The following is a 24,785-nucleotide window of genomic DNA, read 5'->3' on the forward strand; positions in this document are numbered from 1 at the left end:
TGCTAAACCCTCTCTGAACTGCTTCCAACACTTTTACCCATTTCCTTACATAAGGAGACCAATACTCTGCACACTACTCCAGGTGTGGTCTCACCAAGGCCTGGTACAACTGAAGCATAACCTCCCTCCGTTTGTATTCAATTCCCCTCACAATCAACAATAACATTTTATTAGCTTTCCTAATTATTGGCTGTACCTGCACGCCAGCCTCTTGTGATTCACGACCCTTTGAGGTAAACAATTTGTCTTTCTCTCCATCTGAAGAGGGAGACCTTATATAATGTGCTAAGTAATAGTTCATGTGGCCCACCATGCAATAGACCGCTTCCGTCCAGTTAATAAATACAGTGAAGGCCTCAAGCACTGTTGTGTTTAGCTTGGAGCTGGATTGTGGTCAGAAATTACACCTGACGCAGGAGGTCAGGCAGCTCAGTTTGACACCATTTAACAAGAGATATGTACACCAGCTAGGTCATAGAAGGCAAGGAGTAGCAATGGAAGGGTGCTTTTCTAATTGGAGGGCTGTGACTAGTGGTGTTCCGCAGGGATCAGTGCTGGGACCTTTGCTGTTCGTAGTATATATAAATGATTTGGAGGAAAATGTAACTGGTCTGATTAGTAAGTTTGCGGACGACACAAAGGTTGGTGGAATGTCAGAGGATACAGCAGGATTTAGATCGTTTGGAGACTTGGGCGGAGAGATGGCAGATGGAGTTTAATCTGGACAAATGTGAGGTAATGCATTTTGGAAGGTCTAATGCAGGTAGGGAATATACAGTGAATGGTAGAACCCTCAAGGGTAATGACAGTCAGAGAGATCTAGGTGTACAGGTCCACAGGTCACTGAAAGGGGCAACACAGGTGGAGAAGGTAGTCAAGAAGGCATACGGCATGCTTGCCTTCATTGGCCCGGGCATTGAGTATAAACATTTGCAAGTCATGTTGCAGCTGTATAGAACCTTAGTTAGGCCACACTTGGAGTATAGTGTTCACTTCTGGTCGCCACACTACCAGAAGGATGTGGAGGTTTTAGAGAGGGTGCAGAAGAGATTTACCAGGATATTGCCTGGTATGGAGGGCATTAGCTATGAGGAGCGGTTGAATAAACTCGGTTTGTTCTCACTGGAACGAAGGAGGTTGAGGGGCGACCTGATAGAGGTCTACAAAATTATGAGGGGCATAGACAGAGTGGATAGTCAGAGGCTTTTCCCCAGGGTAGAGGGGTCAATTACTAGGGGGCATAGGTTTAAGGTGCGAGGGGCAAGGTTTAGAGTAGATGTACGAGGCAAGTTTTTACACACAGGGTAGTGGGTGCCTGGAACTCGCTGCCGGAGGAGGTGGTGGAAGCAGGGACGACAGTGACATTTAAGGGGCATCTTGACAAATACATGAATAGGATGGGAATAGAGGGATACGGACCCAGGAAGTGTAGAAGATTGTAGTTTAGTCGGGCAGCATGGTCGGCACGGGCTTGGAGGGCCGAAGGGCCTGTTCCTGTGCTGTACTTTTCTTTGTTCTTCGTGCACAAAGTTAACTTTTCTCCGTTACAGCTATGTCCCAATTGGTGCATTAAAGTCGAGTGCCTGACACAACATGTCCACTGGGTGACTCGACATGTCTGCTGGGCGATGCAACACTTGCAGACATTGGGCAGTCTCTCAGCGAGATGAGGTTGTATTACACTGGAGGTGCATCCTGTTTGTTTAGCTGGTGACATGAGCCTCTGTGTAATTTGACGGAGCTGCTCAGTTTCCGCTAAACGATGAGCTCCAGAAGATGGGCCTTCTCCCTTATAGCACCTTCAAAATTCTCAAACCCGTTCTCAAGACCCGCCACGCCTTGCCTCTCCCTTCCTTTGTAATCTTCTCCAGCCCCGCAGCCCTCCAAGATCTCTGCGCTCCCTCAGTTCTGATCTCGGGCTCCCCGGAGTTTAATCTCCCCACGAGCAGGGGCCGTACCTTCAGCTGCCTTGGCCACGAGCTCTGGAATTCTATCCCTGAACCTCGCTGACTCTTCACGTCGGTCCGTCCCCCATTAAGACGTCAAAACCGACCTGTTAGCCCGGGATTTTGACGGGGTGTTGGAAATCAGCGGTGCGCAAGAGGCCAGAGTTTTGGCGCAGTGTAGATGTCTCATAGCACCGGAAGAGCGGGAGGAGTGAGGCGATGGGCGACAATTGAAAAAAAAGGGTGAAAATATTTTGATAATCGAGGGATCGCCGGACTGAGGATTGAAGTGAGTTCGTGAGCGCAGCGATGATGGGCCTGGTGAGGATTTACAGATCGTGCCCATGGCCTCGGGCCTTTGGAGAAAATCATGCCCAAAGGAGAGGTCAGATCGAATCACATTATTGGCAAGAGTGGCCAGGTCGTTGCAACAAGGCTCCTCTTTACCCAATCTCTCTATTTCCTCAGAGCCAGTCATTGGTAAGAAGAGTCCCTCCACCTCGAGGAAATTCGAAAGGAGTGGAGGCAGCGGTGAAGGCCCAGTGAACAATGTTAAGGTAAAGAGTCATCATTGTTTAGCCATTCCATACTGTATCATCAGCACACTGTAAAGCCTTTCCTGTTCTCCGTTCGTCTTGTGTTGCTAATTTTGGCTGTTTTTTCTTTAACCATGGAACCATGCAGTTCAACAGGGGGATATCCAACTCGTCCCATTCCCCCGCTCTTTCCCAAATTCCTGCAAAAGTTCCCCTTTCAGGCATTTCTCCAATTTCTTTCTGAAGGTTTCTATTGAATCTGCTTCCGCCGCCCTTTCTGGCGAAGCATTCCGGAATCACAGAATTGTTACAGTGTAGCTTGAGGCCATTTGGACCACCGCGTCTGCACCGGTTGCTCTCCCTGGCGATGTGGCTCAGGTGGCCCTGGACCTGCCTCTCCAGTGACGGCATTCCCCGCCCCAGGCCCGGGCCTCCTCCGCCCGTTACCTCCACATGGATCCGGAGGACGCCCCGTCCAGCGGCTCCTCTGGAGCCGCGATCGGCAACATTTCACCCATCCAGGCCCCGCTCATTATTGACAGCGCAGGGTGGGGTTGTCCGATTGGCCAAGCAGGCAGGGATCCCGCGGGTAGATCACTGAGTCAAAAAAAAAAGTGAAAATTCTCATCATCAGCTCCCCTCTGGTTCTTTTACCACTTCTCTCAAATTTGTTTCCTCCACTTCCCAACCCTCGAAACACTGGAAACGCGTAACAAAAGGCACCATGTAATTTGGAACTCCTCTATTAAACCTCCTTTCAACCTTCTCTCTTGTGAAGAGAACAATCCCTGATATTCCTGCTTCGCCACATTAATAATAATAATTATTATTATTATAATCGCTTATTGTCACAAGTAGGCTTCAATGAAGTTACTGTGAAAAGCCCCCAGTCGCCACATTCCGGCGCCTGTTCGGGGAGGCTAGTATGGGAATTGAACCCGCGCTGCTGGACTTGTTCTGCATTGCAAGCCAGCTATTTAGCCCATTGTGCTAAACCATCTCGGGCATGCCACTTTTAATTTCAACGTTTTCTGCTTCGAAAGTAAGGATCAGACCAAATGTTTGACCATCCCTAGAGAATCTAGGCACTGGGACGGCTGAGTTTGAAAGGCTTGCCTCAGTGCTGTGGGACTACGTCCCAGTTACAATAAAAACAAAACAACTCTCTCGCCTTCACCCCTCGCAGCCGCTCCCCCCTCCACACACTCCCCATGCCCTCTCAATGCCACCCCATGCCCTCCGCCCACACCCAATGGCCTCTCATACCATCTGACCCTAGGGCACTTTAATGTCCTGTGCAGGACCAATGAGCCCCATTGTAACAATGTTCTGTATGAAGACACTTTTTAAAAAAACAGTTCATTCATAAATTTCTTATGATAAATCCCTTTTGCTACAGCCCTATAAAAGTGTCAGTCAACCAGCCCTTTAAAGTATCAATGGCAGATACTGCAGGCATTTGACATATCTTCATATTGTGTATATGAATATTGAGCAGTTGTGAAATAGATCTAAGAAAGATATCTGTCAATGGCATTGTTTTCCCTTGGGCACAGCTGTTGGAACTGACTAATTGATGCCTGGACTCTGAAGAGCGCTCAAGAGAAAACGCTATTTGATTGACAGATTTCTCTCTTAGGTCTTAGAGCTTCAGAAGTATCAAATGCTTGCCGTTTCTTCTATTTCAAAGGGCAGGTTGGTTGACACATTTATAGGGCTGTAGTAATATAAGTTTTTCGGAAGAAAGCTATGAATGAATGACTTTTTTTTAAGAGTTTTTTCACTTATGACATTTTTACTGTCGGATTAATGGATTCTGTATAGTGTGTGTACCCGTTAAATGGGCATTGATGTGCCATATGATTGCATGAAGGGTATGAGGGGGCATTGTGATGGGTGGGAAGAGGTTTGCATGAATGCATGGGTAAGATTTTTTGAACTTACCTTACAACAGGTTCCCTCATTCAGACTGTGGTTCACGACCCCACCTAGGGACCGTGAATCGAGACTCTTTGAGAAGTTGCCCCAACTGTGCGGAAGTTTTTTTTCCATAGAATTTACAGTGCAGAAGGAGGCCATTCGGCCCATCGAGTCTGCACCAGCTCTTGGAAAGAGCACCCTATCCAAGGTCAACACCTCCACCCTATCCCCATAACCCAGTAACCCCACCCTACACTAAGGGCAATTTTGGACACTAAGGGCAATTTATCATGACCACTCCACCTAACCTGCAGGGGCTGTTTAGCACAGGGCTAAATCGCTGGCTTTGAAAGCAGACCAAGGCAGGCCAGCAGCACGGTTCGATTCCCGAAACAGCCTCCCCGAACAGGCGTCGGAATGTGGCGACTAGGGGCTTTTCACAGTAATTTCATTTGAAGCCTACTTGTGACAATAAGCGATTTTCATCTCATTTCATTTTCATCTTTGGACTGTGGGAGGAAACCGGAGCACCCGGAGGAAACCCACGCAGACACGGGGAGGATGTGCAGACTCTGCACAGACAGTGACCCAAGCCAGGATCGAACCTGGGACCCTGGAGCTGTGTAGCAATTGTGCTATCCACAATGCTACCGTGCTGCCCCGCAGAGGGCTTGGAGATTCCTACCCTCTCAATGGAGCTGGCTAGGTCGGGAGTGCAGGATTCAGGCTCACGCCCTGCTCGCATTCCTATGCTCCCCGCTGGAAATTGGGTGGCACTGGGAATGACGTCGAGAATCCTGGACTCGGGTCCTGGCCAGTGTTCTGAAAGGTCTGCAGAATCTCCCTGACTCTGCAAAAACAGTCTCTCCGATTTACCCCGTCTCTAAATGTGCATGCAAGCGCACCTACATACGGTCACACATGCATTTATATATATTGTGCATTTCCTCTCAGATACTTTAAAATCGTCACTCTAATATTCTCAGTGTTGTGAGACAGCCGTTTCTGTAACGCAGTCTCCTACAACGAGAAGTTTATTTGCGATTACCAAGTATTGCCTTTTGGTTAAGTTGTGCAGCTTGTACAGGAAGCCATTGCTACACTTCCTGTTCCATTGTCGTTGTGAGTCATGGAGTTTGTTGAAAAGTGCATCATCAGACTCCGATTCTCAGCAGCCAAGGCATTGACACATTATTTTAAGATGTGCGTTTCAAGGGGAATCTTAACTGCAATGCCGACTCCACCATGCTCACTTCACTATTTACCAGCTGATCGAGTTCAGGGCTGAGCAAAGTGATCCTATAATGAAATGAAAATGGCTTATTGTCACAAGTAGGCTTCAAATGAAGTTACTGTGAAAAGCCCCTAGTCACCACATTCCGGCGCCTGTTCGGGGAGGCTGGTACGGGAATTGAACCGTGCTGCTGGCCTGCCTTGGTCTGCTTTCAAAGCCAGCGATTTAGCCCTGTGCTAAACCAGCCCCTAACCCTAACCCTAAATGGAATATGGTTAAAAATATAATTGATACATAGAAGAACTCTTGAGACTGATCCAGGGTGTTGAACACTGTTGGAAAGAATCGCAATCTCTCCCCCATAGCAGCAGGAGTTCTTTAGACAGGGAGAATTCAACCAATATCCCGGCCTTCCTACTGTGCCCCCTTCCCAAACCCCCCGGGGACTTCCTGCAAATTTCGGCAAACTCCTGGGGCCCCCAACAAATATCGACATTCACTCTCTTTCTCTCTGGCTTTCTCTCACTTTATCATTCCTTCTTCCTCTCTTCTCCCGCTCTTACTCCCGCTCCTTCCTTTCATTCTCCCTCTTTTCCTGTTTGTTGATTTTGCGGAGTCGGCCTCTCGACCTCCCCCTCGAGCCTGTTTCGCCGTTGTATCAGATCATGGCAGACCTGATAGTGGCCTCAACGGCGCTTTCCTTTCCGCCCTCGATATCCCTTCACCCCCCCCCCTCCCCTCCCCTCCCCACACCTTGTTAGATTCTCCGTCCGTTCCCGGCAGCGGTTGTCCGGTTTCACTGCAGCGAATGGGAGGTTTGGCGGAGAGCCCAATTCTCCGTCCTCGCCAGCAGCGGGAGGTGGGGGGGGGGGGGGGGGGGAGGGGGGGCGGACTCGCAACGGAGAATCCCGGCCTCAGTCTCCACCACTCACCAAGCTGCACAGACTCACAAACCTCTGAGAAGAATCATTCCTCCTTCTCTCTTGTCCCTCTCTCACACCCTCAGGGGGCTCCTGGTTTGAAAGTCCACACCCTGCAAGTGGCAATGAAACAGTCACCAATTCATTGCCATTGGTGCAGTAGGAAAGGCTGGGTGCTGTCGCTGCCTCTGACAGCCTCGCGGGTCCCTGCTCCATGGAAATAATTCTCTCCCCTCCTGTTCCAGAACTTGATCATCAAAAGATGGAAGAGGAAAAGTCAAAATCAGCCAGATTCACCACAATCTCCGGTCAACAAAAGCATCAGGTTAGCGCCATCAATGGTCTTTCAGGACACAGAAATAGGGGGCTGCCATGGCAACGGCAGGTGAAGGTGGATCACCGACCCCCATGACCTTTCTGCGGCCAAGGGCGGGGGGGAGGGGAGGGGAGGGGGGGGTGGATCCGTGTTCCACTTTCATGTCGATGGCCTGAGGTGGCAGCCCCCTGTTTAGCTGTTTAGAGGGTCAGCTCCTCAAACGTAGGGTCCCACGCTCCTAATCTTTGATCACCAGGTGCGGAATGAGGAGGAGGTGGGGTGATGATGGGGGGGGGGGGGGGGTGGCTCGGTGGCGAGGAGGGAGGAGGACCTCTTCATAGGCCTGATTCTGGGGCCTGGCTAAGGCGGCCTTTTTCAGATCCGGGCAGCGGGCTGTGGAGAGTGTCTTCCGACCTGACTGTCCGTTTCTGTGCCATGGCTACATTTGCAGCCTGTTACCCCTTGGTGGGTGTGGGGTGGGGGGAAGGGGGGGGGGTAGGAGGTGGGGGAGGGGGGGGGGGTGCAGTGCACTTTAGGCCTTCTGTGAGCGGTGGGTGCCGCAGGGGCGGCATTGGACAGTGATTTACAAAATGATAATTAACGACCTTCGGTTACTCTCTCCGATTCTAATCCGATTCTCTCTGCTGCGTTCTAGCCGGGCCAGTATACAGATGTTGAGCAAAGCTGTCTCGTACGAGTCCCTCACCGGCTCTTTCAACCCCATCGAAACACTTGATCTGACCAATGAGACGAATGTTATCATCAGGCCACTTCACAGTAGCATCCTGGGAGAGAAATACTGCTTCGAGGTAATGGCATTGATGTTAGTGTGGAGGAATGATCAGGCGAGTGAGTGGTGCCTGCCTCATTTCCATGGCAGGATTCAGTGAAGCGCTCAGCAAATGTGTGGCGGGATATTTGCATAGCTGCAGGAATTTTCAAGGGAGGTGGCGAGTGTATACGCACACACAATCAGAGAGTACACTAGTGAGAGTTTGTTCACTGTCCAACACCAATAGTGTACATCACACACACTGCATTCACTGTCCAACACCAACAGTGTACAAAGAACAAAGAACAAAGAAATGTACAGCACAGGAACAGGCCCTTCGGCCCTCCAAGCCCGTGCCGACCATGCTGCCCGACTAAACTACAATCTTCTACACTTCCTGGGTCCGTATCCCTCTATTCCCATCCTATTCATGTATTTGTCAAGATGCCCCTTAAATGTCACTATCGTCCCTGCTTCCACCACCTCCTCCGGTAGCGAGTTCCAGGCACCCACTACCCTCTGCGTAAAAAACTTGCCTCGTACATCTACTCTAAACCTTGCCCCTCTCACCTTAAACCTATGCCCCCTAGTAATTGACCCCTCTACCCTGGGGAAAAGCCTCTGACTATCCACTCTGTCTATGCCCCTCATAATTTTGTATACCTCTATCAGGTCTCCCCTCAACCTCCTTCGTTCCAGTGAGAACAAACCGAGTTTATTCAACCGCTCCTCATAGCTAATGCCCTCCATACCAGGCAACATTCTGGTAAATCTCTTCTGCACCCTCTCTAAAGCCTCCACATCCTTCTGGTAGTGTGGCGACCAGAATTGAACACTATACTCCAAGTGTGGCCTAACTAAGGTTCTATACAGCTGCAACATGACTTGCCAATTCTTATACTCAATGCCCCGGCCAATGAAGGCAAGCATGCCGTATGCCTTCTTGACTACCTTCTCCACCTGTGTTGCCCCTTTCAGTGACCTGTGGACCTGTACTCCTAGATCTCTTTGACTTTCAATACTCTTGAGGGTTCTACCATTCACCGTATATTCCCTACCTGCATTAGACCTTCCAAAATGCATTACCTCACATTTGTCCGGATTAAACTCCATCTGCCATCTCGCCGCCCAAGTCTCCAAACAATCTATATCCTGCTGTATCCTCCGACAGTCCTCATCGCTATCCGCAATTCCACCAACCTTTGTGTCGTCTGCAAACTTACTAATCAGACCAGTTACATTTTCCTCCAAATCATTTATATATACTACAAAGAGCAAAGGCCCCAGCACTGATCCCTGTGGAACACCACTGGTCACAGCCCTCCAATTAGAAAAGCATCCTTCCATTGCTACTCTCTGCCTTCTATGGCCTAGCCAGTTCTGTATCCACCTTGCCAGCTCACCCCTGATCCCGTGTGACTTCACCTTTTGTACTAGTCTACCATGAGGGACCTTGTCAAAGGCCTTACTGAAGTCCATATAGACAACATCCACTGCCCTACCTGCATCAATCATCTTAGTGACCTCCTCAAAAAACTCTATCAAGTTAGTGAGACACGACCTCCCCTTCACAAAACCGTGCTGCCTCTCACTAATACGTCCATTTGCTTCCAAATGGGAGTAGATCCTGTCTCGAAGAATTCTCTCCAGTAATTTCCCTACCACTGAAGTAAGGCTCACCGGCCTGTAGTTCCCGGGATTATCCTTGCTACCCTTCTTAAACAGAGGAACAACATTGGCTATTCTCCAGTCCTCCGGGACATCCCCCGAAGACAGCGAGGATCCAAAGATTTCTGTCAAGGCCTCAGCAATTTCCTCTCCAGCCTCCTTCATTATTCTGGGGTAGATCCCATCAGGCCCTGGGGACTTATCTACTTTAATATTTTTTAAGACACCCAACACCTCTTCTTTTTGGATCTCAATGTGACCCAGGCTATCTACACACCCTTCTCCAGACTCAACATCTACCAATTCCTTCTCTTTGGTGAATACTGATGCAAAGTATTCATTTAGTACCACGCCCATTTCCTCTGGCTCCACACATAGATTCCCTTGCCTATCCTTCAGTGGGCCAACCCTTTCCCTGGCTACCCTTTTGCTTTTTATGTACGTGTAAAAAGCCTTGGGATTTTCCTTAACCCTATTTGCCAATGACATGTACATCACACACACACTGCATTCACTGTCCAACACTAACAGTGCAAATTACACACACACTGCATTCACTGTCCAACACTAACAGTGTAAATCACACACACACTGCATTCACTGTCCAACACTAACAGTGCAAATCACACACACACTGAATTCACTGTCCACCACTAACAGTGCAAATCACACACACACTGCATTCACTGTCCAACACTAACAGTGCAAATTACACACACACTGCATTCACTGACCAACACCAACAGTGTACATCACACACACACTGAATTCACTGTCCACCACTAACAGTGTAAATCACATACACACTGAATTCACTGTCCACCACTAACAGTGCAAATCACACACACACTGCATTCACTGTCCACCACTAACTGTGCAAATCACACACACACTGCATTCACTGTCCAACACTAACAGTGTAAATCACATACACACTGAATTCACTGTCCACCACTAACAGTGCAAATCACACACACACTGCATTCACTGTCCACCACTAACAGTGCAAATCACACACACACTGAATTCACTGTCAACCACTAACAGTGCAAATCACACACACATTGCATTCACTGTCCAACACTAACAGTGCAAATTGCACACACACTGCATTCACTGTCCACCACTAGCAGTGTAAATCAGGCACACACTGCATTCACTGTCCAACACTAACAGTGCAAATTACACACACACTGCATTCACTGTCCACCACTAACAGTGCAAATCACACACACACTGCATTCACTGTCCAACACTAACAGTGCAAATCACACACACACTGCATTCACTGTCCACCACTAGCAGTGTAAATCACACACACTGCATTCACTGTCCACCACTAACAGTGCAAATCACACACACACTGCATTCACTGTCCAACACTAACAGTGTAAATCACACACACACTGCATTCACTGTCCAACACTAACAGTGTAAATCACACACACACTGCATTCACTGTCCACCACTAACAGTGCAAATCACACACACACTGCATTCACTGTCCAACACTAACAGTGTAAATCACACACACACTGCATTCACTGTCCACCACTAACAGTGTAAATCACACACACACTGCATTCACTGTCCACCACTAACAGTGCAAATCACACACACACTGCATTCACTGTCCAACACTAACAGTGTAAATCACACACACACTGCATTCACTGTCCACCACTAACAGTGTAAATCACACACACACTGCATTCACTGTCCACCACTAACAGTGCAAATCACACACACACTGCATTCACTGTCCAACACTAACAGTGTAAATCACACACACACTGCATTCACTGTCCACCACTAACAGTGTAAATCACACACACACTGCATTCACTGTCCAACACTAACAGTGTAAATCACACACACACTGCATTCACTGTCCAACACTAACAGTGCAAATCACACACACACTGCATTCACCGTCCAACACTAACAGTGCAAATTACACACACACTGCATTCACCATTACTAACTGCCACACATATAAAACCCAAATTCCTGCACAAATACACCAACAAACAATGTAATGATAATGTGTGCCTTTCCAGTGTATAAATAATGCTCAGATTATTACTAACAGAGTAATAATAGTCTTTCCTGGTCCCATGTTTCACACTGGTTCCGTCTCTTTGTACTTTAGGTGATTAATTCCAGAGGAAGCCGCTGCTTTGGCTGCGTTTCTGCTGCAGAGAGAGACACGTGGATAGAGAATCTCCTTCGCACCATCCAACCAAACAAGGTAGGTGCAGGATACTGGATCAGCTCAGCATTGTGGGAGTGATATGGGCAGGATGTCAATTGCAACTATCCATATTGTCGTAGCACAAATGGAACTCCAGCCAGGGGACACAATTTAAAAATAAGGGGGGTGCAAAGTAACGCCCAGAAAACAGAGTCTCGTTTTGGTCGGGCTTTGGTCGAGAGTTTGCGTAAGGGTTTTTTTGGGGCAGTGTGTGGAAGAAGTGTGTTTGATGGGCTGAATGGCCTGCTTTCTTGCTCCTTGTATGTCCCCAATTTTTAAGATTTTTCCGACACTCATTATTCATTTCCAATGGGGTGATGTCAACAGAACAGTTTCATTGAATTGATTTCTGGCCTGTCTGCGTTGTTTTGTTATCCATCGGCCGGCCCAGCAGGTAAGAAGGAAGGCAAATGGAATGTTGGCCTTCATAGCTGAGGAAATAGAGTATAAAAGTAGGGAAGTGTTGCTGCAACTGTACAAGGCATTGGTGAGACCACACCTGGGGTAACGTGTAGCGTTTTGGTCCCCTTATTTGAGGAGGGATGTAATCGCATTCGAGGCAGATCAGAGGAGATTTACGAGTTTGATTCCAGGGATGAGAGGTTTGTCTTGTGCAGGGAGATTGAGCGGTTTAGGCCTATACTCTTGAGTTTAGGAGAATTAGGGGAGACCTAATTGAGGTATATAAGATGATAAAAGGTATTGACAAAGTAGACGTGGAGCGGCTGTTTCCTCTTGTGGGGCAATCTCGAACGGTAGGTCATAGTTTTAGGATACGGGACAGCAGATTTCAAACAGAGGTGAGAATAAATTGCGTCTCTCAAAGGTGGTGAATCTGTGCAATTCGGTGCCCCCGAGTGCGGTGGATGTCGGGACAGTGAGTTAAGGAGGAGAGTGGCAGATTTTTAATCAGTAATGGGGTGAAGGGTTATGGAGAATGGGCAGGAAGGGCGTTGGGGTCGAGGTGAGATCAGCCTTGATTGTATTGAATAGCGGAACGGGCTCGAGGGGCTGAATGTCCCACTCCTGCTCCTGCTCCCTGTATGTACTTACTGTCCCACAATGTAAAATGTAAGGTCCAAATTCCAAAGATGGATTGCCATTGATTAGGAGCATGGCTGTTATGGGATGTTACAGTTTGTCTTTTTCATAGTAGAAAAAGGTTGCCCCTTGCGTAGGAAAATCAAAAACCCGAGACCATAAATATGAGGTATTCACAAATAAACCCAATCAGGTATTAGAGTAAACCTTCTTACTCAGAGCGTGTTGGGAATGTGGAACTCGCTACCACGGGGAATGGTTGGGGCGAAGGTGGCGCAGTGGTTAGCACTGCTGCCCCATAGTGCCAGGGAGCCGGGTTGGATTCCTCCCTCGGGTGACCGTCTGTGCGGAGTCTGCACGTTCTCCCCGTGTGTGCGCGGGTTTCCTCCGGGTGCTCCGGTTTCCTCCCAAATCCAAAGATGTGCAGGTTAGGTGGGTTTCAGGTATAGGGTTGGGGATTGGGCTTGGTGGGGTGCTCTTTCCGAGGGCAGGTGCAGACTCGATGGGCCGAATGGCCTCCTTCTGCACTGTAGGGATTCTAAGAACATCGATGTATTTCCGAGAAAGCTGGATGAACACACGAGGGATAAAGAAATTATATATATTAGGGGAGGTGGTGACGTAATGGCGTTGTCACTGGATTAGTAATCCAAAGGCGAGAGGTAATACTCTGGGGACCTAGGTTCGAATCCCACGATGGCAGGTACTGAAATTTGAATTCAGTTAAAAATCTTGAAACCATAAAAACCCCATCTTGTTCACTGAGGTCCCATAGGGAAGGGAATCTTTACCCGGTCTGGCTTCCAGACTCCAGACCGTGCGATTTCCAGATCCACAAAGGGAAAATAGGGATGGAGAACAAATGCTGACCTTGCCCATAGGGCATGAAGGAACGAAGTGAAGCATCACTGACAGGCTGGGATGAAGATGTAGCGAGAGGTCTGAGGGAAGCCTTGACTCCGGCATGGGTCATCTGGTCTAGTATCTGTTCTGTTAATTATTATAGTGTGCTCCTTTGTGGGCGGCAGGTTGCTGAACTCAAAGTGCTCCCCCCAGCACGGTAGCACAGTGGTTAGCACAGTTGCTTCACAGCTCCAGGGTCCCGGGTTCGATTCCCGGCTTGGGTCACTGTCTGTGCGGAGTCTGCACGTTCTCCCCGTGTGTGCGTGGGTTTCCTCCGGGTGCTCCGGTTTCCTCCCACAGCCCAAAGATGTGCAGGTTAGGTGGATTGGCCATGATAAATTGTCCTTAGTGTCCAAAATTGCTCTTAGTGTTGGGTGGGGTTACTGGGTTATGGGGATGGGGTGGAGGTGTTGACCTTGGGTAGGGTGCTCTTTCCAAGAGCCGGTGCAGACTCGATGGGCCGAATGGCTTCCTTCTGCACTGTAAATTCTATGATTCTATACTTCAAAGTGCTTTTGGGTATCCAGAGGATGGGAAAGGTGCTATAGAGATGCCAACTATTTTGCTTGACTCACTTGGATGTACTGGTTGTTTTTGCAGGATAACTGTGAGAGGGTGGAGAACGCGCTGAGCCTTTGGGTGAATGAAGCCAAGGACCTGACCCCCAAGAAGAAATACTTTTGTGAGCTGCATCTCGACGGCTCCCTCTACGCTCGCACAACCAGCAAGGTCAGCAACGAGGAACTCTTCTGGGGCGAGCACTTTGAGTTCAGCAACCTGCCGCCCACAAAGGAGGTCACCTTGCATCTCTTCCGGGACGACGACAAGAAACGGAAGGAGATGAGTGCCCTTGGTTCCGTCACCATCCCTCTCGCTGGGGTCATGGGCCGGCAGCTGGTGGAGAAGTGGCACAGCCTCAACGTTCCGCCTGTGAACAAGGCAAAGGCGGCGGCGCCCACCATCCGCATCAGACTGCGTTACCAGAACATCAAGGTCTTACCGATGATACACTACAAGGAGTTTGCAGAGTACCTCATCTGCAACTATGCCACTCTGTGCACCGTGCTGGAGCCAGCATTAAAAGTGAAAGAGAAGGAGGAGATGGCCTCTGCCTTGGTCCATGTTCTACAGAGTGTTGGAAAAGCCAAGGTACAGCTTACTCTGTTACTCTGTTACTCTGACCCTGTCACTCTTCGAAAGGAGTAGAACGGTCACTAAGTACCTCACCTTCCTTGTTTTGTCAGTCCCCAGCTTCCTCTAACCGTCCCCAGCTGTAGGGGCCATCGGGAATCTTCGAGCCCTGTTCATGTCGGGGATGGATGGCTTAGAAGAGCTGTTAGAGCTCCTTCCCTGTTGAGCAGATTGTCTGAGTTCTCCGATACATGGGCGCACAGGTCGGCGCGAGAGAGGAGGAGAATCTCTTCATGCGGCGAGTTGTTGCGGCCTGGGCCACGCTGCCTGAAAGGGCGGTGAGATTTCAAAAGGGAACGGGACAAATACTTGGTCAGAAAAATAATTTGTTGGCGTACTTGGGGCAAAGAAAGTGGCTCTCAAGGCACTGTGGGTAGTGTCTCCACCCCGGGCCAAATGCTCCAGGTTCAGGTCCCACGGACCAAGTGTGTAATGCGGCCAATGAGGTCAATTGACAGCTTGTAAATGTTTCCCGATGGGAGGCAGTACGAGTGAGAGAGTTTCCTGGTCAGCCGTGCCAGGGGGCACGTTGCCAGGTAGAATCAATTGGCAGACAATGGTAGCCAACCATGCCCTCTGAGGACACGGTATCCAGAGGGGGGAGAATGTGGGAAGAGCAGGAGAATGGGATTAATTGGACAACTCTATTACCTGATTGATCATATCTAACTACACACGGCTGGTCCAGTGAAAATACAAATGGCTCATTATATCAATTATGGTTCCTTCGATCGCAAATGTTATTTTGAGGAATTCCGGGAGCGGAGCTCCTCAGGGCAGAGAACGGGACTAAGTACGGCCTCGGTCACACGTTCCCTGCTGAGGCCCCCAATTTACCCGAATGGCCGTTCAACAACGTGGTGTTTCTCGGCACTCCGAGCGGCAGGAAGCACCGGGCTAACCGCGTGTGCGCTACGGGACTCTGTTCCCATTTGGGTAGATCCTACCTGTGGTTCCTCGATTCTCCCAGAAGCCTGCAGCGGTGTACCAACTGGAGTATGTACCTCAGCACAAGGCGGGAATGGAATTGGGGTTGGAAAACCCTTAAATGCCACTACAGCTACTTATTTCTCATAGGAACCTGACAGATACCATCGTCTAGAGGATCTTGATTGAATCAAATTCAACTCCTTTCTGAGATGTGTTTGTAGATAAACCTCTTCTTCTCTCCTTCCCACTACAGGACTTTTTGATTGAACTGGGAATGGCAGAGGTGAACCGGTGTGAAGAGAAACACTCGGTGCTCTTCAGGGAAAACACTTTGGTCACCAAGGCCATTGACGAATACATGAAGCTGGTGGGACAGAAGTACCTGGTAGAAACACTTGGTAAGATCACTGGGGGACCTAACCTTCACCTCGTGGAGGCTGGAATTAGCGTTGCCAACTCTAGCTCGATGTACCCCTGGGGGAAGTCTGCCGCACCTTACCCGGTCTGGCCTACATGTGACTCCAGACCCAAAGCAAATGTGGTCGACTCCTAACTGCTCCCTCTCTGGAGTTGTTCTGCAAGACACTCAGGTCAAGGGGCAATTAGGGATGGGCAATAAAATTGCCAGCGGTGCTCACGCCCCACGAAGGGATAAAAACCGTCCGGCAGGACTCACCAAACCACCTTGACTTTAGGGAGGGGAACTTCAGGAACAGATCGAGGCCATTCAGCCCCCTTGAGTTTTGTGGTGGTCTTCAATTAGAACTTGGCCATATTGTAACCCCACTCGTCCATTTTGCCCTAAATTGCCTGGAGACCTTTACCCAATAATTATCCATCAGCCTTAGCCTTGGGAATTCTCAGTTATTCCCATCATCCTTGTAGGGGAGGGGGGGTGGGGAACGCGGTTCATGGAGTGAGTGCAGACATGCCATCGTGTGAATCAATGTCTCCCGATTTCAGCCCGCTACAGCCTGGTTCTAATTCTCAGATGAGTAAAGACTTGACGGAGAGGTCGAGCCAGGAGCGCGTGGGGCATTGTGCTTGTGCCACCTAGTGGCCAGCCCATAATAACACGAGCAGTTAGCTTGGAGGTGAAACGCTGGTGTCCAGGTTCTCACGAAGCAGCGGTTCTCAAACAATTTTGCTCCTTAAATTGCTGACGGTGAGAGAAGGCAGGGCGGCGCAGGGGGGTCGGAGAACCCCGCCCCGGTGCTGAATTATTGAATTGGTTTCCCTTAATGTCATTTTCAGGAGACTTTGTGACAAGACTTTACAATCCAGAGGAAAATTACGAAGTCGACCCCAACAAATGTTCAGCCAATGATGTGCCAGAGAATCAAGAGAATATGAAAGCTAGCTGCGAAGAGGCATTTCGGCAAATTACGGAATCACATTGGTGAGTACCTTTGAACTCAGACATCTATATAAATACGGTGGCTACCAGAGCAGGTCAAAGGTGAGGAATCCTGCGGCACGTAACCCATCTCCTGACTCCGCAAAGCCTGTCCACCATCTTCAAGCCACCAGTCAGGAGTGTGATGGGATACTCTCCACTTGCCTGGATGAGTGCAGCTCCAACAACACTCAAGGAGCTCAACACCATCCAGGACAAAGCTGCTTGATTGCTCCCCCTTCCACAAACATTCACTCCCTCCACCACCGACGCACAGTAGCAGCCATGTGTACCATCTACAAGATGCACTGGAACAACTCAGCACGGTAGCATTGTGGATAGCACAATTGATTCACAGCTCCAGGGTCCCAGGTTCGATTCCGGCTTGGGTCACTGTCTGTGCAGAGTCTGCACATCCTCCTCTTTGGACTGTGGGAGGAAACCGAAGCACCCGGAGGAAATCCACGCACACACGGGGAGAACGAGGCACGGGCAGAGAGGTCAGTGACTAAGGGGTATAGATCTAAAGTGATTTGGTACAAGGGTTAGAGGGGAGTTGAGGAAAGTTTTTTTCCACCCAGGGGCTTGTGGGCTCTGGAACTCATTGCCTGAAAGGGAAGCGGAGGGAGGAACCCTCAACTCATTGAGAAGGTGTCTGGATATTCACCTCAAGCGCCGTAACGTACAGGGATCCGGACCAAATGCTGGAAAGTGCGATTAGGCTGGGGTGGCTAGAGTTTAGGGTGCAGACAGGGTGGGCCGAGTTTTCTGTGCCATAAGCTGTCTGCGGTTTTCTGATTCTAATTACAGTCACTCAGCACTCCCTCTGCCTTGATTCTTGGTTCCATAACCAAGGGCAGCACAGTGGCACGGTGGTTAGCACTGCTGCCTCACAGCGCCAGGGATTCAGGTTCAATTCCGACCTCGGGCGACTGCCTGTGCGGAGTCTGCACGTTCTCCCCGTGGGTTTCCTCCGGGTGCTCCGGTTTCCTCCCACAAGTGCAAAGATGTGCAGGTTAGGGTGTGCAGGTTAGGATGTGCAGGTTAGGGTGTGCAGGTTAGGATGAGCAGGTTAGGGTGTGCAAGTTAGGGTGTGCAGGTTAGGATGTGCAGGTTAGGGTGTGCAGGTTAGGGTGTGCAGGTTAGGGTGTGCAGGTTAGGGTGTGAAGGTTAGGGTGTGCAGGTTAGGATGTGCAGGTTAGGATGTGCAGGTTAGGATGTGCAGGTTAGGGTGTGCAGGTTAGGGTGTGAAGGTTAGGATGTGCAGGTTAGGGTGTGCAGGTTAGGATGTGCAGGTTAGGGTGTGCGGGTTAGGGTGTGCGGGTTAGGGTGTGCGGGTTAGGGTGTGCAGGTTAGGATGTGCAGGTTAGGGCGTGCAGGTTAGGATGTGCAGGTTAGGGTGTGCAGGTTAGGGTGTGCAGGTTAGGGTGTGCAGGTTAGGGTGTGCAGGTTAGGATATGCAGGTTTGGGTGTGCAGGTTAGGATGTGCAGGTTAGGATGTGCAGGTTAGGGTGTGCAGGTTAGGGTGTGCAGGTTAGGGTGTGCAGGTTAGGATGTGCAGGTTAGGATGTGCAGGTTAGGATGTGCAGGTTAGGGTGTGCAGGTTAGGATGTGCACGTTAGGATGTGCAGGTTAGGATGTGCAGGTTAGGATGTGCAGGTTAGGATATGCAGGTTAGGGTGTGCAGGTTAGGGTGTGCAGGTTAGGGTGTGCAGGTTAGGATGTGCAGGTTAGGGTGTGCAGGTTAGGATGTGTAGGTTAGGGTGTGCAGGTTAGGGTGTGCAGGTTAGGCTGTGCAGGTTAGGGTGTGCAGGTTAGGATGTGCAGGTTAGGATGTGCAGGTTAGGGTGTGCGGGTTAGGATGTGCAGGTTAGGATGTGCAGGTTAGGGTGTGCAGGTTAGGGTGTGCAGGTTAGGCTGTGCAGGTTAGGGTGTGCAGGTTAGGATGTGCAGGTTAGGATGTGCAGGTTAGGGTGTGCAGGTTAGGATGTGCACGTTAGGATGTGCAGGTTAGGATGTGCAGGTTAGGCTGTGCAGGTTAGGATGTGCAGGTTAGGATGTGCAGGTTAGGGTGTGCAGGTTAGGGTGTGAAGGTTAGGATGTGCAGGTTAGGATGTGCAGGTTAGGGTGTGCAGGTTAGGGTGTGCAGGTTAGGGTGTGCAGGTTAGGTGGAGTTACAGAGAGTTGGCCTGGGGAGGGTGCTCTTTCAGAGGATCGGTGCAGTCTTGATGGACCGAATGGCCCTGACGGAAATCTATAAAGGATGGAGAATAAATGTCAGTTTACTCACGTGCCATGAACCAATAAAACTGAAATGCTCCTGCCTAACCAAAGCTGTTATTGGGATGTGTGAGAATGGGTAAAAATAACCCCTCGGCAATGTGGACCTAGCAGTGTAGGCCCAGGATCTGTGAACAGTGAGCTTTCTCGAACCGCTCCCTCTTTGTTCTTTGGACAGTGCTTTTCCGGTGGAGCTGAGGGAGGTGTTCGCAGTTTGGCAGCAAGAGTGTTTCCGTCGGGGGAAGGAAGAGATCGGCATGCGGATGATCTGCGCCTCGCTGTTCCTGCGGTTCCTTTGCCCCGCCATAATGTCGCCCAGCCTCTTCAACCTGACCCAGGGATATCCCAACGACAGCGCAGCGCGGACCCTCACACTTATCGCCAAAGTCATCCAGAACCTGGCCAACTTTACCACGTATGTATGCAGATCTGCACGCGTTGTTTAGCTTGAGCACCCGAAGCCATGTTTGATTTGATTGATTTGATTTGATTTATTGTCACATGTACCGAAGTTCAGTGAAAAGTATTTTTCTGTGTCCGAGGGAACGTACACAGTACGAACACAGTAGACAGAAAGAATAATCAACAGAGAACATTGACAAATGGTACATCGACATACAGTGATTGGTTACAGTGCGGAACAAGGGGCCAAACAAAGAAAATACATGAGCAAGAGCAACATAGGGCGTCGTGAATAGTGTTCTTACAGGGAACAGATCAGTCCGAGGGGGAGTCGTTGAGGAGTCTAGAAGCTGTGGGGGAAAAGCTGTTCCTATGTCTGGATGTGCGGGTCTTCAGACTTCTCTACCTTCCGCCTGATGGAAGGGTCTGGAAGAAGGCAATGCCTGGGTGGGAGGGGTCTCTGATAATGCTGTCCGCCTTCCTGAGGCAGCGGGAGATGTAGACAGAATCAATGTGGGGGTGGCAAGCTTGTGTGATGCGTTGGGCTGAGTTCACCAGTTTCTTGGGCGGTGCAGTTGCCATACCAGGCTGTAATGCAACCGGACAGGATGCTCTCTATCGCACATCTGTAGAGGTTTGTGAGAGTTGAGGCAGACATTTCTTTAGCTTCCAAAGTATAACCAAAGGAGGTAGGTTTAGGGTTTCTGTAGCACCTTTCACGACCCCCAGGATGTCGCAGGGAGCTTTGCAGTCCAACTTTTATGAAGTGCAGTCGGTCTTGAAAGTTAGGAAAAGCGGGAGTCAGTCTGGGCACAGGAAGCTTCTCTGAACTGCGTTGCGTTCAGGATCAGACCACCTGTCGTCCCACTCCAGAAGCGAATTCATTTTGTGAAGTGCGTTGAGTCATCTTGCTGTGACCAGACGCTTTCGAAATGGAAACATTGCGTCATTTGCAGCAGTGGTTCCCAGCGAAAAATTATTTGTAATCAGGGTTTGAGCTGCCGGCAATCTGAGGGCGGAATGTTCCTGCCCTGTCGCAGTGGGGGCTGCGCCGTTAAATGCGGCTAGACGTTCAAACTCCCGTTGACGTCGCTGGGACTGTAAGGTCCTGCTGGCATAAAATTCCGCCCCAAGAGTTTGTGATAAGTTTACTCGGTCTGTTTTGCATCTCGAAAGGGTATCACTTGCTCCTCAACCAGGTGCAAACAGCCATTAAGGCGGGTTTAGCACAGGGCTAAAGAGCTGGCTTTGAAAGCAGACCAAGGCAGGCCAGCAGCACGGTTCAATTCCCGTACCGGCCTCCCCGAACAGGCGTCGGAATGTGGCGACTAGGGGCTTTTCACAGTAACTTCATTTGAAGCCTACCTGTGAGAATAAGCGATTTTCATTTCATTTTCATATTTCAACTCTTCTCCCATTTTGCTTATGCGCCGTTTGCGGTTTTGGCAAGGAGGTTCTCGAACCAAACTCAATCCTGTTGTCTGCGCACCGTGCAGGTTCGAAGAAAAAGAGGGCTACATGGCCTTCATGGACGATTTCTTAGAGTCGAACTGGGACCACATGAGATTCTTCCTGACCAACATTTCCAATCCGGAGCCCAACATGAACAGCTCAGAGTTTGAAGGCTGCATCGACCTTGGGCTGGAACTTTCTGTCCTGCACTCTCTTCTCTGTGACATCTTGTCCCGGTTGGAGCAGGTATGGTCATTTTTCCAGCGAGTTGTGTTTCGAGGCTTTTTCTCCACCCTGATTGAGATTGGAGTCTTGGTTTAGTCTAGGCTCCCGCACCATCAGTCCTAATCAGAGGATGCTTTTTTTGAAATTTGTTCGTAGGATGTCGGCTTCGCCGATAAAACAAATAGCAGAGGTCGTTACCCTTCGGTTGTCCTTCAAGGATTAAGTTTGTGCAGCCCACTGCTTACCAGCACAAAACTGCTGCCAATCTGCCTTTGATTTGATGTTATCAGAGATAATGGCTGGTGTGGCAATGTCTTTTCTCAGGAGATTGGCACAGAGGTGGCACGGTGGCACAGTGGTTAGCACTGCTGCCTCACAGCGCCAGGGTCCCGGGTTTGATTCAGGCCTTGGGTGACTGTCTGTGCGGAGTCTGCACTTTCTCCCCGTGTCTGCGTAGGTTTTCCTCCGGATGCTCCGGTTTCCTACGGTCCAATGATGCGCGGCTTAGATGGATTGGCCGTGCTAAATTGCCCCTCCGTGTCCAGGAAGTGTAGGTTAGGTGGGGTTACAGGGATAGGGCGGGTTGGATAGGGGAATGGGCCCAGGTAAGGTTCTCTTTCGGACGGTGGGTGCGGACCCGATGGGCTGAATGGCCTCCTTCTGCACTGTAGGGATTCTACGATTCTATAGTATGTATTGCTGGGGTGTTGTACAGGGAGCTTTACATCACAACAAGCTTTGATATAAGGATATTGCACCACAAAGGAACTATATTTCTGTCTATTCAATAACAATTTAAATAGTGCCATAAAATATGCAAAGTCTCTCCCAGCAGCATCATTTGATGGAAATCCAAAGAAGGAGATATTAGATGTGAACAAAAGCTTGGCCTAAGATGTAGGTTTTGAGGAATGTTTTACGGGAGAGAGTTGGAGATTAGGAGGGGAATTCCTGAGCTTGGAGCCTCAGACACGGCCACCAGTTGAGGCAGAAGGGAAAGAGAATTGCACGAGGGGGAAAGAGGGCGAAAGCCCTCAGTCCTTCACCTTCACCCCCCCCCCCCCCCCCCCGTAAACTTGACGAGCAGTAAATTTTCCCTTAAAATCGAGAGACTCCCTATTAATGTTCCTGCATCTCTAACCTCTTTCCCTCTCCATCTCGTTTTTCAACGCACCTTCCTGGCTGACGCTATTCCGACAAACAACAGCGGGCGCTGGACAGGCTGCGACCTCTCCCAGCCATTCTCAACGGGATCACCCACTCCCTGAATATCCCAAACGCACCTCTGTTACAGATCCAGGAATCCAGGTAAGAGGGAAGAATCCCTACTCGTCAGTTAGATCGTGGTCAATCTGTGGCCTAAGTTCACCTACCTGTCTTTGTCCCACATCCCCTTATACTATTGGTTCTAACAAAAATCTCTCAGTTTCAGCTTCAATGAACTTAGTACCAATTTCTGAAAGAAAGGTCTCGCTCTATTTTTTAGACTCTGCCCCCCCGGTTTAAGACTCCCCAACCAGCAGAACCAGTTTCTCTGCGTCTGTTCCCCTTAATATCTTGCAAACCTTTCAATCAAATCACCCGTTAATCTTCCAGAGAGTATAATTGTATTGTCCGCTTGTCTTGGCGCCCAGATATCGCTCTGATGGATCAACTCTTTCCAAGGCCAGTCCATCTTTCTGAAGGTCTGATGTCCTTGAATGTTATCCCTCATGAACCAGGTGAATCGAGACAAATAACTGATCTTGCGTAAACTGGGAAGTCAAGAACACACATCAGACAAAAAGTCAGTGTTATACCGTCAATTCACTGTGAGACCGTGAGAGTGAGTGAACATTAGGCTTTATTAACCATGAACTCGCCTGCCAGAGTCGGCTGTACGAATGAGTGCCACCCACAGGTGGCCGGCCTATATATGGCCCCGGTCAGGGCGGAGCCAGAGGCGGAGCCCACCTGGGTTCCAGTACAGTACCTGGAAGTAGTTCGTATCACCACTTCCAGGTCATTGGTCACAATCGGTCACATCATATACAGGCAGCTCATGCGTTAGGTGAATACATTCACCACAGTCAGGAAGACTGTTCTCAAGAAGATAGAAGCGGGACCAGGAGCAGTATTCACACTGCATTGATGGTCCAGTTTTCGACTTTTTGTAATGTCGATTAAAAACCCCATTACTTTTCAGGTTGATGTTACTTTGACGTCAGTCGAAATATAAATTGGGAGAGATGTCTATTGGTGTCTAAGTTGAAGGGGAATGGGGAGGTGGCATTGACAGCACGAGGGAGGGCTGAGGGGTGAGGCTGAGGGGATCTTTAAGTGACGTTGGGATGGGTACTGCCGTGTTGGAGAACTGGGCCTTCCAATTGGGCCCATACACCTCACACACTCCATCGCGGCTCCCAAAATGCACTGCAGACCCAGCCTCCTGCGCGGAACGGGCAACATTCCGGGGTGTCCACTTTGGGAGGTGCAAGGGTTCCCAGGGCCCCCATGAAAATCCGGGCCCATGACTGAGCCTGAAGGTAAAGCTGTGGGTGAACACAAAGGTTCCCTGCCTTGTTCCTCCCCGGATAACACCTGGCTTTCGCGGAGCGCCCCCGCCCCACCCCCCCAACAAAAGGAACGCTGTCACATTGCCTCAACCCAGTGTGCGGCACAATACTTACACGGAATGCCTTCACTTCCAGTGATTACTGTCGGGACGACAAACCGACCTATGTGGCCCCCAAAGACGTCCGAATGGTCAGCGCATCGCTGCTGAGTTTGCACAAGTGCCCCGTGGAAGAGCAGCGTCTGAATTCCAGTGAGATCGGAAACAAGGCCTTGGTGAAACGCACCCAGAGTGTGCCAGCCCGGAAAAGACCCACCATCTCTCGCCAACACTCCATCCGGGAATCCGATTCTGAGATGGGAAATCACATCGAGGAAGACGTCATCACAAACCTGCCCGACAGACCGTACAGCACCCTAACAAAGGTGCCTCTCTCCGTTACTCGCTCATTAAAGCTGGCCCACTCCTGCCCACAAAGTAACCCACGTCTGAGAATTCAGGTAATAACCTCAACGTGCTTTGTCACACTGTTCGTGTGTGTGTGCGTTTGTGTGAATGCTAGTGAACTTGCATTAAAACAGTAAAAGGTAAGCGTTTTACTGCAAAAGATCACAAAAGACAGGTTTGAGATGTGGAGCTGCAAAATAAGGATCTCATAACATAATAATAACCTTTTATTGTCACAAGTGTGAAGTTACTGTGAAAAGCCCCTCCTCGCCACATTCCGGCGCCTGTTCGGGGAGGCTGGTACGGGAATTGAACCCGCGCTGCTGGCCTTGTTCCGCATCACAGACCCGCTGTCTAGCCCACTGAGCTAAACCAGCCCTTGGATCTGGCAAATATAG

At 49.7% G+C, this 24,785-nt stretch overlaps 1 protein-coding gene across 2 annotated transcripts in view; it reads left to right on the forward strand.

Moving 5' to 3' along the window:
• LOC140403192 (disabled homolog 2-interacting protein-like) overlaps window positions 1–24,785 on the forward strand; it is a 117,233-nt gene that overhangs the window by 76,966 nt on the left and 15,482 nt on the right. For both annotated transcript variants that reach the window (XM_072490936.1, XM_072490937.1), the window contains 11 exons: window positions 2,415–2,503; window positions 6,802–6,881; window positions 7,528–7,681; window positions 11,465–11,563; window positions 14,111–14,659; window positions 15,885–16,029; window positions 16,886–17,030; window positions 19,486–19,722; window positions 21,206–21,407; window positions 22,594–22,694; window positions 24,077–24,440. In XM_072490936.1, coding sequence (XP_072347037.1) covers window positions 2,415–2,503; window positions 6,802–6,881; window positions 7,528–7,681; window positions 11,465–11,563; window positions 14,111–14,659; window positions 15,885–16,029; window positions 16,886–17,030; window positions 19,486–19,722; window positions 21,206–21,407; window positions 22,594–22,694; window positions 24,077–24,440 — 2,165 coding nt within the window. The remainder of the gene's footprint in view (window positions 1–2,414; window positions 2,504–6,801; window positions 6,882–7,527; window positions 7,682–11,464; window positions 11,564–14,110; window positions 14,660–15,884; window positions 16,030–16,885; window positions 17,031–19,485; window positions 19,723–21,205; window positions 21,408–22,593; window positions 22,695–24,076; window positions 24,441–24,785) is intronic.

Source organism: Scyliorhinus torazame, chromosome 27 (assembly GCF_047496885.1).
Source record: "Scyliorhinus torazame isolate Kashiwa2021f chromosome 27, sScyTor2.1, whole genome shotgun sequence".
NCBI classification, from domain to species: domain Eukaryota; kingdom Metazoa; phylum Chordata; class Chondrichthyes; order Carcharhiniformes; family Scyliorhinidae; genus Scyliorhinus; species Scyliorhinus torazame.